General features: G+C 36.6%; 1 protein-coding gene across 2 annotated transcripts in view; it reads right to left on the reverse strand.

Moving 5' to 3' along the window:
- LOC150096503 (nucleosome-remodeling factor subunit BPTF-like) overlaps nucleotides 1-12,793 on the reverse strand; it is a 425,630-nt gene that overhangs the window by 173,311 nt on the left and 239,526 nt on the right. For both annotated transcript variants that reach the window (XM_090407800.1, XM_090407799.1), the window contains exon 14: nucleotides 3,066-3,177. In XM_090407800.1, coding sequence (XP_090263926.1) covers nucleotides 3,066-3,177 — 112 coding nt within the window. The remainder of the gene's footprint in view (nucleotides 1-3,065; nucleotides 3,178-12,793) is intronic.

A 12,793-nucleotide genomic window follows, 5' to 3' on the forward strand; every position in this document is an offset into this window, starting at 1 on the left:
TCCTCCCATCATTATCCCCCACAAAAATGTGTTATTATTTCCACTTTAGCTCACCGAGCCAAATCATTACTTACAGAAGAAACAGAAATTGAAAACTAACTCCGTTTTCTTAAAAAAACGTTTATTAACAATGGTTTCTCTCCAAAGAAAATTGACAAATTTCTTTCCCCCAGGCCCTCAATTACTTCTGAAGATCCCTCTTCCCCAAGAGCCTTCATCTCCTTGCCTTACATCAGCTCTCTTTCACAAAAACTGGCCAAGATTCTCAAGAAATTTAACTTCAAAACGTGCTTCACTACGCTTCCAAAACTTCGTTCATTACTTAGCAAACATAAACAGAAACATCTTCCTACTCAGTTTCCAGGAGTGTACAAGATTTTGTGTGATTGCGGAAAGCCATACTATGGACAGACTGCTAAATCCATCCTTCTACGTTTGGATGAACACCGTAGAGATATCTCCTATAACAAAACTAGAGCTAGCGCTCTCTCTAGCCACGTTCTCTTTTCAGCTAACTCAGACGAAGGCCGCCAGCACATCGTAAACTGGACTCAAACTTCTAACATCCATGTGTGCTACGATGAACTCGAAAGAAAGATTGTTGAATCTAGAGAAATTTCTCTAGATTCCTCTCATATCAACAACAGCCTGAGTTACAATCTCTCTGATGCACACGTTGCTTCTGTTCAGTACTGGTGCACTCGCGACAGCGCGTAGTATTCGTTTGTTTGGAACTCATACTTGCATTTTTTTTCAAACACGCTACTGTCTTTTTATACTTGTTCTGTTAGTACAATTTTAAGTCTCTGTAATTTTTTATATACTTCTTTGATTGTGATACCTGAGGATGTTCATGTAATGAAACTAGTAAACTAGTAGTATCTTTTTTTTTTTAAAATATATCTTGTCATCTTTTTATCTCTCGGTAACAGTCATTAAACCTTTTTTTATAATATTCCAACCGAGTAAAAATGAATTTTGAAAAAAAAAAAAAAATATATATATATATATTACTATACAATCAGTAATTTATTTGACCACTCCTGGTATCCTCATTTCAAAAACATTTATGAAGAAAAAAAAAATAATAATAATCTATACCTCAATGAGAACAACTTTTATTCAAATAATTAGTCAGAAAGAACAAAAAATTTGATATTGGGAAGTCCAATGATTCTTATGCTAGAGGCAAAAAATTACATAAAGAAGGGAGGAAAGGTGACTGACAAGAAGTGTAAAGTTTTACAGCTCACTTTTTTTAAAGTATGATTCAATGGCAGAGTCATATTAAAAATGAGGATATTAGGAAAGAACGTGATACTTTTAGAATTCAAGAATGTGTGAACAGAGTTAATCTAATGTGGTATAGTCACTTAAACAGAATGGAGGAGGAAAGTTTAGCACCCCCCCCCCAAAAAAGATGGCAAGTAAACATAAGAAAGACCAAGATCTAGGTGCACTGATTCAGTCAGAAGTGCTCTAGAAGACTGAAATATTAGTACTAACAATACCGGAGTGCTGACAAGTGATAGATTAATTTGGAGGAAAATTGTTGACAGGAGATTAGTAATAATGTAAACTTAATCACATAGTACAATCATAACATTCTGTATGCCCCTTGAGAGTGTATAGCAGGAATTGATAATGATATAGCTTATAGTGTTTACTGGTGACATATGAAGCCAAAAATTTAGTAGTGGTTAAGACAACACTTTTTAACAGTCACATAGTGATTAGCATTTATTATATTTAACATGGAAAAATTATGGAGACAACTGCCATGTTGTAATAATAACTTTAATTTAAATCAAAATAATTACTTTACATTTCAACCATCATATTAAAAGATCACCAAAAGTACACACTGCAGTTACTATTTGAACACAAAAGTTGTCTTCATATTTTTGTCATAATTTTTGCCTCAAGAATATAAAGCCAAAAATTGCATAAAATGGAGATAGCCAACCAAGAATAAATTGGGAAATTGAAACTGTAAGATTCCAAACACAACTTAGATTTTCTTTCTTTCTCTAACAGAAAAGCAATCTGAAATTCCGTCATTATAAGATGATGCTATCTCAGTATGGACAATATGCATTATCCAGCAGAACATCATCATCATGGAAGGACATGTTTGATAAACTGCAAAACCACTTAATAACTAAAAAATAAAACAGTGTTGACAACTGTGGCAAGAGCAGAATAACAACACGAAATGATTAACTAAAATAACACTCTGATAAAACATAACTGAAGGTTTTCTTCATGAGGTAAATTATCCTGGTTGGCTAAGTGGTTAACAAACCAGCTCTCCACCAACAAGCTGCAGATGGGCATGGACGTTTGAGATCTTGTGGTACACAAATTTCATCTCCCAATGCGAGCCCCTCCCCACTGGATGCCTAAAGTGACTTGAAAAATTCTGTGTTGGTCTCTACAACAGACTTTCCAAACCATGAAAAAACATATAATTAAAGTTCTTATGTGACATAACTGCAATGTAAATTTATTAGCCATTTTAAGCCTTATGACTGTGTTCATAGGCATGACAGCCTTCTATGGAGACAATATAGGTGCAGTACATAATATTTGAAATAATTGGCATGAAAATATTAATGTTATAGGATAAAATACCTCATAAAGTTAAAGGGAGGGAAAAGGAGAGGGCATTAGAATGAAGTTCACAGGAGTAGTTGCTGAATAATATTCAATACTACAATGTATTAAACCCTGTTCAGTTAAAAAAAAAAAAAGTACATACAGATTTTCTTAAAAAGTATATAAAATAAAATTTTAATCAAATAATGTTTTATAATGACTTTTTCCACTTTAGGCCTCCAGCAGAAAGGAATATGATCTATTATACATGTATAATAGCTGTCCAAATGTTTTAAAAACCACATTAACCTCACCTGTATCAATAAATCAGATAAATTATAAAACAGTATCAGATAAAGGTTCTTTTCCCAATTGTGGATACACACACACACACACACATAAAAAAAAGAGGGACAAAAATAATTACACAGATCTCTTATTTATCTTCAAGAAATGACAGATATTACCTGGCAATAGACCCCTAACTTGAAGTTGACCATTTGGACCTTGAATGATCTGGATCTGTGTGCGTATTGGAGAACTCTGAGTTGGTTGTGCTTGAACAACAGGTCTAAGGGCCTATTAGGAAAAGGACATTTACCAAATTTAACTTCTAAACTTTATACATGATTCACATAAAAACATATTAAGAACAAGTATATTAAATAATTTAGATATTCTATGTGTTCAAAGCTTGGTGAGAAAATTAATAATAATTTGGCCAGATAAAAAGTATATATACTTCTGAAAAAAAAAAAAAGCTTCAGTATATGCATCCAGCCATCTAAGTGCATATTGCTGTAAATAGTTATTAGAGCAACTTTTGATGCCTTGTGATACAAGAGCACTTTTTTTTTTTTAAATTTTATTTTAGGATTATGATTATCACTGTTCCCACCTCTTCTATTTAATCATTTTTGCAGACATGTAGGGTGATAGGTTTAAATTAAAACTTAGAGTGAAGAGGCCACAACAAAATTTAATCTACACAAAGTACTAAGGATCGCTTAAGGGCCAAAGCCAAATGACTGGGGCTTCTGACCTAATGTCCACTCCTCATCTTCATGGTGGTGCATCCAATTAGTAGGTATTCACTGGGTAATGAATGGATGAGTACAGATCATCTGGGACTTAGATGACCCAAATGCACTCTTTATCAGTTAGTTAAACAAGATCTCCTTATGCTGTTTTTGCCAGGGAATGAAGGCAAATAGTGAAAATTCAGCTACTGGAATAAACTCAAACATCTAGAAAAGGAAGAACAAATCCAATGTCAGAATAATTGAAGAGAGGCCATCAATATAAGAAGTATCAATGGAAAGTGAACTTGCAGAACTGAAGAAGTATTACATGGACATAGTGACATTACTGAAACAAATAAGACAAAAACTGGTGAGATCTTGGTAAATAATAAGTATAGGATATTTGGGTAATAATGAACAAGGAAAGGAAGGAGTAGCAATAGCATTCAATGCCAAACATGAAGATAAATTTCTATATCAGAAGGAAGTTTCAAGTAGAGTTATGTGGGAAACTTCAAAATAGGGAACCAGTAATGAAATATATTCGTGCCAATGGTCTCACAGAAGGTTCTCCTAAGGAAGAAATGGAACAATTTTTTTGAGTCATTAGAGCATGCAGCTGACATGAAGAAAATGGAAAAGTAATCCTTATTGGAGATCTAAACAGCAGAGTAGGAAATGAATCCTGCCAGGCTGGATTCATTTCCAGCCTGGCAGAACAGGGTGAAGCAGAAACCTAGCAGATTACTTACTATGGTGAGCATCTGCTGGATGTCTGCTCAGGCAGCAGAGTAGTCATTACTAACCCTGTGTTCCAACATAAAGATATCCACAAATGTATTTGGAGAGAAGAAACAAGAAATAAGAAAAGTATGATTGGCATGAGGATATCAGAGATATCGTCACCTGGTTCAGAATACAAGAGTGTACAGAGGATATATACAGGGTGTTCGGGATAAATTTGACAGTTTCGTAAGGAAAAAGAAAATCTTCTTTGTATCTATTAAATTTAATGAATTGACAAAAAAACATTACAGGCAGAGTTAATTACAATACTATCAACAAGATTTACTCAAAATAACCACCATTAGCATCGATCACAGCTTCAATTCTGCTTCGGAACCTCGAACAAGCTGATGCTACAGTCTCCCTGGGAAGGGCCGCAAAAACTGTTTTAATTTTATCCATTAACTGGGCTTTTGTATTACTGGAAGTGCGATTGGTGTCTTTTTCAACTGCGCCCCATACAAAATAATCCATGGGGTTAAGGTCTGGGGAGTTTGGAGGCCAAACATTTGGACTGGTGAAGTCGTAGAAATTTTCAGACAACCATTTTTGACTTTTCCCAGAGGTGTGGCAAGGGGCCGAATCCTGCTGCCATACATACGGCCTACCATTGGCTACCCTTGTTATCCAGGGCTTGACTACAGTTAGCAACTCCACGAACAAAGCCCGAATTCCAATGCCAGGGTTCTTCAACACCTGTTCCTGCAGATTTGCGAGGAATTCTGCTGTACGAACGCAATCAAATCGTCTGCTAGGGATCTTTCTTCTTGCTACATCCTCGTAGTCACCATTGCAAGTCTCTAGTTCATGCCCGATTGTTTTTACTGTATTCAGGGAGCATTGGGCAGCAGTCGTAATATCCTTATTTTGATGGCGGGCACGAATCATCATGATACAAGTTATTCTCTTCCATGATTCAGGTGGGTTCCAGCTATCCATCCTTTCTGACATCTTGTATATGAATGAAGAAGGGTCCAAACTTTTAAATGAAGAGAAGTGTGTGTTAATACATGTAACTTACGGAAAAATATAATTAATTATAAATATGTCAAATTTATCCCGAACACCCTGTATATATTTATATTTAATATTGGAAGGTGACCATCTCTTTGTTTTGAGTAGGATAAAAAATAAATATCCCATTGAAAAGAATGGTATGCAAGAAGTTTTTTACAACGTATAGTGGAATATTACTGACTGATTCAGCTGGGGAGACATGAAGTTGTCAGCAAGGATAAAAATAAATAAATAAATAACACCATATGGACAAAAGTTAAAGAAGCAGTTGTGGAAAAGAAGAAAGCAAACCAAAATTTCCAGCAAATAAGTCAGCAGATGTTCTAAAAGAATACAGAGTAAAATGTAAGAGAGATAGGCTATGTGTAAAAGTAACTAAACAAAAGTCATAGGAAGACTGCTTGCTGCCTCTAGGACTTCATGTATTACGGATGTTTATAGACATACTTTTGGATGAGTGCTTGATAGAAGGACACTGATTACGACTGCCTTGGCTGAACAAAGGAGATGAGCTTTAATGTTACACTGTTCGGTCAACAGAGCTGCATTACAAGAATTATTCTAAGCATGTTCTCTCTCGGCATCAATGTATGAAGGATGGAACTCATTTCCTGCCTGGTTTCAAATATATATATATATATATATATATATTTAATTAGGACAAGAATCAATGCTCTGCTAATTCGAGCTCTTATAACTTGGGGAAGAATTAATGACAAGAACTGCAGAGCAGGATGTCAGAGTATAAAAACTTTGGCTCATGTTGTTGAATGTTTCTGTTATCAAATGCATGGAGTACATGTCAGAAGACAAATTGCAATAGTGAGAGTTATAGAGAATAGATTGAAGAACAAAGGTTGTATAAGAGCAGTAGAACTCTATTATAGGACTAACATTGGATTAAGGAAGCCTGACCTTCTAGTAAAGAGAGGGTATGAGTTAGTCATTATTGATGTTCGAGTTGTGGGTGCTGGACGACCACTCACTACCCTCCATCATGAGAAAGCTTCCTATTATGCTGAAAATCAAGATTTTTGTATGCCTATTTCAGGAAGAATATCGCACTATACCAAAATTTACCTCCGCAATTGTATTTTTTTAAAGGTATATGGTGTCTGAAGAGTTATATGGACTTACTAAGCTTTGGACTCTATTGAGCTGATTTTAAGATACTCTCTTTGCGTGCCTTGCAGGGCACACTAGCACCATAGAGGACTTACCAAGGAATGACTTCTTGAATTCCCAGGTCTGGAGTGGGATTGCACAGGATACTGCTAAGGCCTGTGGGACCACAGTATGTAGTACTAGTTCTGTTGAAAGCAAAGTTAGAAAATAAATAAACTGGAGGTTTGCATAAGGCTGGTTATCTTACCAAGTAAAAATCCAATCCACTAACCTGATATCCAAACCCATACAATGCAACCTAAAAACCAATTTGTCATGTGGTTCTAAAATGGAAATAGGTATATCATCAACTTTCCAGCAATGGATGGTACATTACCTCCCTTTAGTCCAGGTAAAATTACAACAGCGCACTTGAAATGTCTGTGAAACCTGGCAAGTTCACTAGGTCACCAGGGAATTTATCCAGTGGTGTCAAGCGTAAAGTACACATATACTATCCATACAGCCTGTCCATATCGTAAGCAAGTCCATATCAATATAAGGTAGAAGTGTCCAAACAATTTGACTAGTCTTGAATGCAGAAACTGTGTTACACTTAATGGCATGTCAGTTTTTATTATATAAAGAAGAAGGAAAAAAAAATCTATAATTCTGGTTGTATCTAGTGTGAAGTCTCTATAGTGTCAAGCATAAGCAAGTCCATGTCGATAAAAGATAAAGTAGAAGTGTTGAAACAATTTGACCGATTTTGAATGCAGAAGCTGTGTACACTTAAGATAATGACTTGTCAGTTTTTGTTATATATATATATATATATATATATATATATAAAAAAATCTTGAATTCTTTGCAAACAGTAATTCCAAGAAGCAAATGAGTGTTAAGTAAAACTATAAAAAATGGGAAGAGTATGGAGCATGATAGAGAGTGATGACAGAGGAATCCATATGTGGCCTGATCAAAGCCTTATACAAGGGAACCATAACATCCTTACTTCTACAAGTTAGTGCCCTCCACATCATTTCCATTATCCGCTGTGTTGTCCTCACAATTTTAGCAATGTCACCAAAATTTTAGGTCCTTGTCTACAATCACTCCCAGATCTCCCATCTCCTCTACCTCTTCCAAGATATTTCCACCAACTGCATACTCTACATCCCATCTCTGCTTCCCAAATTTCAAAACCTTACATTTTGCAATACTGAATTGACATCGCCATTCATTTACCCATTCAGCCAGTGTATTCAAGTCCTCTTGCAAAGCCACAGCATTCGCTTTACTCCTGATAAACTCTCTCTCCAACTTTGCATCATCTGCATATCCCATTCAGACCTCTCCAAATATCATTTACATACAAATCAAACAGCAATGGACCCAAAGCAAACCTTGGGGTACACCACTAGTAAGTTTCCTCTTCTGGGATATCACTCCTCCATAGACAACTTCCCGATACCTATCAGACAGCCAATCTCCAATCCAGCAAACTAATCTACTATTCAGCCCCATCTGTTTCAATTTAATTATCAGCTTGTCATGTGGTAATTTATCAAACACCTTTGCAAAATCTAAATATACCACTGTATATGCAACACCCTCATCCAATGCATTTGTCACTTTATTATAAAAAGTAAGTAGATTGCTAAAGCACGATCTTCCTTTAGTAAATCCATGCCAAAGAGTATTTTTCTGTTGTCAACCCAATTCTGAATCTTAGTCCTAACTAACTTCTCTAACACCTTCACTACAACTCCAGACACACACAGACTAGTCTGTAATTCAAAACCTCTTTCCACTCCTTTGGAACTCGACCCAGTGAAAGACTCATGTTGAAAAGATATGTAAAAGCTTGTTAACTCTCTGGAACATTCTCTCAAAACACATGGTGAAATAGCATCAAGTCCCACAGCCTTATTTACATCAAGTCTATTCAATTCCTCATATACCTCCTATTCACTTATTAACTGTTCCTCCTCCTCTTTCCCACCTCTCTCAAACTTTCCTTGATATAAGAATGAAATACTTTTATAAACTGCTCATTAAATATCTCAACTATATCCTCTGCAGCAGTTATCATAATCATTCTTTCTTCTACTGCCCACATATTGAAAAAACTCCTTAGGATTTTTTTTTTTTGGCCACTTTAGCTAACTGCTGCTCACACTGCACTTTTGCTGCCCTTATCAAGTGAGTCACCTTCCTCGTATGCTCCTTGTACTTCTCATGCAACTGGTTGTTATAACCACTCATCTTGTGCTTCTTCTCATCCACTCATCTTGTGTCCTCCTCTTTTCCTGCAAATTAAAGGTGGCAATTCTGTGCTGTGTTTTTTGGTTGCACTTAAGCAAGTAACAAGGCCTGGTTGCTTGAGTTACGTTCACTCTTCTCCTGAATATCAATATTGGAAGCATCCCAAAATGTAACCTCCGTACAGATCTCAACATTCAGACTTTTTCAGCACTAAAAGTCTGAATTGGAAATTTTTTTCATCGATTAGGGCTAACCACCATATCTCAAGGATAAGGTAGTTAGCCCTAAGCCTCCCAGCATGTCCTATGTCTGTAGATGCATGTGTTCACAGGCCAGTTTGCCTGTTCTGGAGTATGAAGTTTCCAGGTGAAAAAACCCCCTACCTCCATATGAGATGGGCTAACTCACTTTAGTTGAAAGAGACCAGATAAAAGTTGCTCATGTTATGACGGGAATTGAACCCAGGGCTTTCAACAAAGGGCTTCATCTACTGATGTCTACCTCCATAGCTCATTAAAGAAATAAAGGTATCAAAAAATAAAATAAAATAAAATAAAAAAATGAAAAAAAAATACAGAACTTTGGAAGTATAGCAGAGAATATTAGTACCAAAGATTCTTAAAGGTAATAAGTAACTGTTGGAGGAAATGTGAAGTTCCATCAGACTGGTTAAAAGCTAGTTGGATCTATATTTAAGGAGGAAGATACAAATTACTCTGGAAATTACAGAGGAATAAGTTTATTACATACAGGTTACAAAACAAACAGTAAAATTTTGAATAAAACACTTTGAAATATTGCAAATAATCTACTCTCAGAAGAACAAAATGGTTTCCAACATGAAAGATTATCTATAGTCAATGTTTTAAAACAAATTATTAAAAAAAAAAAGATGAGAAGTTGGAGATGCATTTAGTCTTCATAAAATATGAAAAAAGCTTTTTATATAATACATAGAGTATAACAAAAAAAAGAATATCCATTACATTTTAGTGCAAGTTATACAAGTTTAAATAAAGATATAAAAATAAAGTTACAATTAGGTAATAAAATAATATTCCAATCCCATATTTTTCAGTTTATACAGTGGTATCCTATCAAATGCCTTAGCAAAATCCATCATTATCATAATGTATCCATTCCCTTTATCCAACTCGGCCGTAACATTGTTATAAAACATGAGCAAAATGCTAAAAGATGACCTTCCTTTAGTAAACCCATGCTGCTCCTTGCAGAGTATAGCTTGTCTATACCATGTTGGAGGTTTCATCGAATATTTACAGTACTAGGAAAGGTTTAAAAACGAATTTTAATGCTTCCAATATTTCATCTCAGTCACTGAGATATCTTCAGGGATTACAAATAACTCTTGTAACACACTCAAATACAACACAATACTAAGTGAAACACGTGGGTGACTCTAAAGTCCTAACTAGATGGTGTGCTCTCTATGGGCGTTTGTAGGTGGCCTAGGATGTAAAGTGGGACCTATGATAATTAATGTTTCCCAAATTTTGGGACATTTTATGCAACCATATCTATTTAAATTCAGTTGATTTCTGAGTGCTGCCGCAGATTCTAAAACAGTCTCTCCAAAGTAAGCTAGGTAGATCAGCAACTATCCATTTAAAAGAATACAAATTATACATCTGCAACTGTGACTATGGTCAATCATAGTCACAGTTGCAAAACATGATCGACTACTATGGTCCATCATGTTTTGGATACAACTCGCAGGATCTCCTGAAGAAAAACCACCACGTCCCTCTATAGTAAATTCAAAAAAGAAAGCCTGTTTATAGAATCTGTGGTGACTCACAAATCAACCAAATTTGTCGATCATAATTTCCAGCTTTGTAGTTCAGCATGTAACCTATTCTAATGGAAACATCAATATAATCAGATACTTCTTAAGAAAGCACAGCAATATCAGCGTCACCAACTGGTAGTAAAATATATTGGTCAAATTATAATCTTTTTCTTTTTCTTCTGCAGCTTTTCACACTTAAGTAAGGTCACTGTTTGTAGTGAGTCTCCTCCACAACCTCCTATTTTGGGCTGTAGCCACATCCAAGTTCTTCACCCTCAAGCCCTCCTCCACCATTTCTTCTTTGGCTGTCTGCACTTCCTTCTTCCATGCACATCCATCTGCATGACCTTTCTTCCCACATACTCTTCCTCCCTCCTCATCACATGACCTAACTATCTCAACCTTGCCTCCTGTATCTTTGCTCCAAAGTTCATAACTTTCACCATTCCCCTTACATAGTCATTTCTCAGATGATCCTTTCTGGTCACACTGCACACCCACCTAAGCATTCTCATCTCCACTACCTCCATCCTGCTGATTATTTTTCCTCAGGGTTTCCATAGCATTATGTCATAGCTAGTTTCACTACTGTCCTATAGATTTTGCCTTTTAGATTGATCGGCACTCTCTTATCTCATAGTACTCCAGCCATCTCTCTCCAGATCCTCCATCCCACTTCTTTTCCAGCCTCACCATACTCTTTCATTGTTGAACCTAAGTATCTAAAGTCACTGACCTTCCTGATGACATTTCCTTCCAGATCTGTCTCCTGGCTGCCATCCAGTTTGCAACACATATACTCTGTCTTATTTCTGCTCAGTCTCATACCTCTCTCTTCCAGTACTTTCCTCCAACTTTCCAGTTTAGCTGCCACTTCATCTCTTGATTCTGGACACAGCATGATGTCATCTGCATACAACATAGTCCAAGACACGTTTTCTCTCACCTCCTCTGTCACCACCTCCATCACAATATTAAACAAGAACGGACTTAATGCTGACCCTTGATGCAAGCCAACTGTCACTGGGAAACTTTCTCTCTCTCTCTCCCAGGCAGGTCCGAACTCTTATCTTCACATTTCTGTACATCTCCTGTACCAGCCTGACATATTTTCTCCGGTACCTTCTTCTCCTTCAGACACCTCCAGACTTCTTGCTTTGGCAATCTATCATATGCTTTCTCCAGATCAATAAATACCAGATGTACCCCCCCCCCCGTTGCTTCTCTCGAAACTTTTCCATCATCTGTCATCGATTGACCAGGCATGAAGCCAAATTGCTCCCTTGCAATCTCCACCTCCTTCCTCGGTCTTCCATCAAGAACCCTCTCTAGGATTTTCATTTTGTAGGACATCAACTTTATTCCTCTGTAATTCTTACAGTCTTGTGCATCCCCTTTACTCTTGTAGATGGGGACAAGAGTACTTTCCCTCCATTCCTTGGGTATATTTTCCTATTGATAAACTTTTATTAACAGGTCCCACAGCAGGTCAATTCCCTCTTCCCCCAGTGCCTTCCATGCCTCCATTGGTCAAATTATAATAATATGGAAAATATCAATAAAACAAGGTATTTGATTAAGAGGGAAAACTGTTATCAATAGTGCTATATGCATAGTTACTATATCTAGTCTTGCCATAAATATTGTTACAACTTCTGCACACCTCCATATTGCCCACAGACTTGCGCGAGTCCATTTCCATTAGTGCCGCTCTGTGCAGCCAACATTCGCATGTTTATTAGCAGAGAGTTGTCTAGCTGTATGGGTTAACATGCAGTAGGGAGATTATGAGAACTGAGTAGCGGTAACAGCACTCCACAAAGTAGGAATGCAGCCACCTGTATAAAATAACAGGTGGCTGCATTCCAACCTTGTGGAGGTGGAATGCAGTAGGATCAGTAGGATGCTTTGGTATTGGACTATTAACCATTATAATGATATAAAATATGTATCTCACTGCCAAAGAATAGGTCAACCAAGCTGTGTTAGTAAGCAACAGCTTGTGAGGGCTGTGAAGGCACACCTCTGCTATAATTCTGTGAGAACACAGAAAGTGATGTCGCAAGAGATGAACATTTACCAGAGAACAATGTCACATGTACTAACTGATGACTTAGGGGTGAGTGCCTATTGTGATTCTACCGGACGCTACCTAAGATCACAACCTATGTGGCGGAGGGTGATAAAA

Source organism: Typopeltis vanoorti, chromosome 18, assembly GCF_054136105.1.
Source record: "Typopeltis vanoorti isolate ZY-2024b chromosome 18, IOZ_Tvanoo_1.0, whole genome shotgun sequence".
NCBI lineage: Eukaryota > Metazoa > Arthropoda > Arachnida > Uropygi > Thelyphonidae > Typopeltis > Typopeltis vanoorti.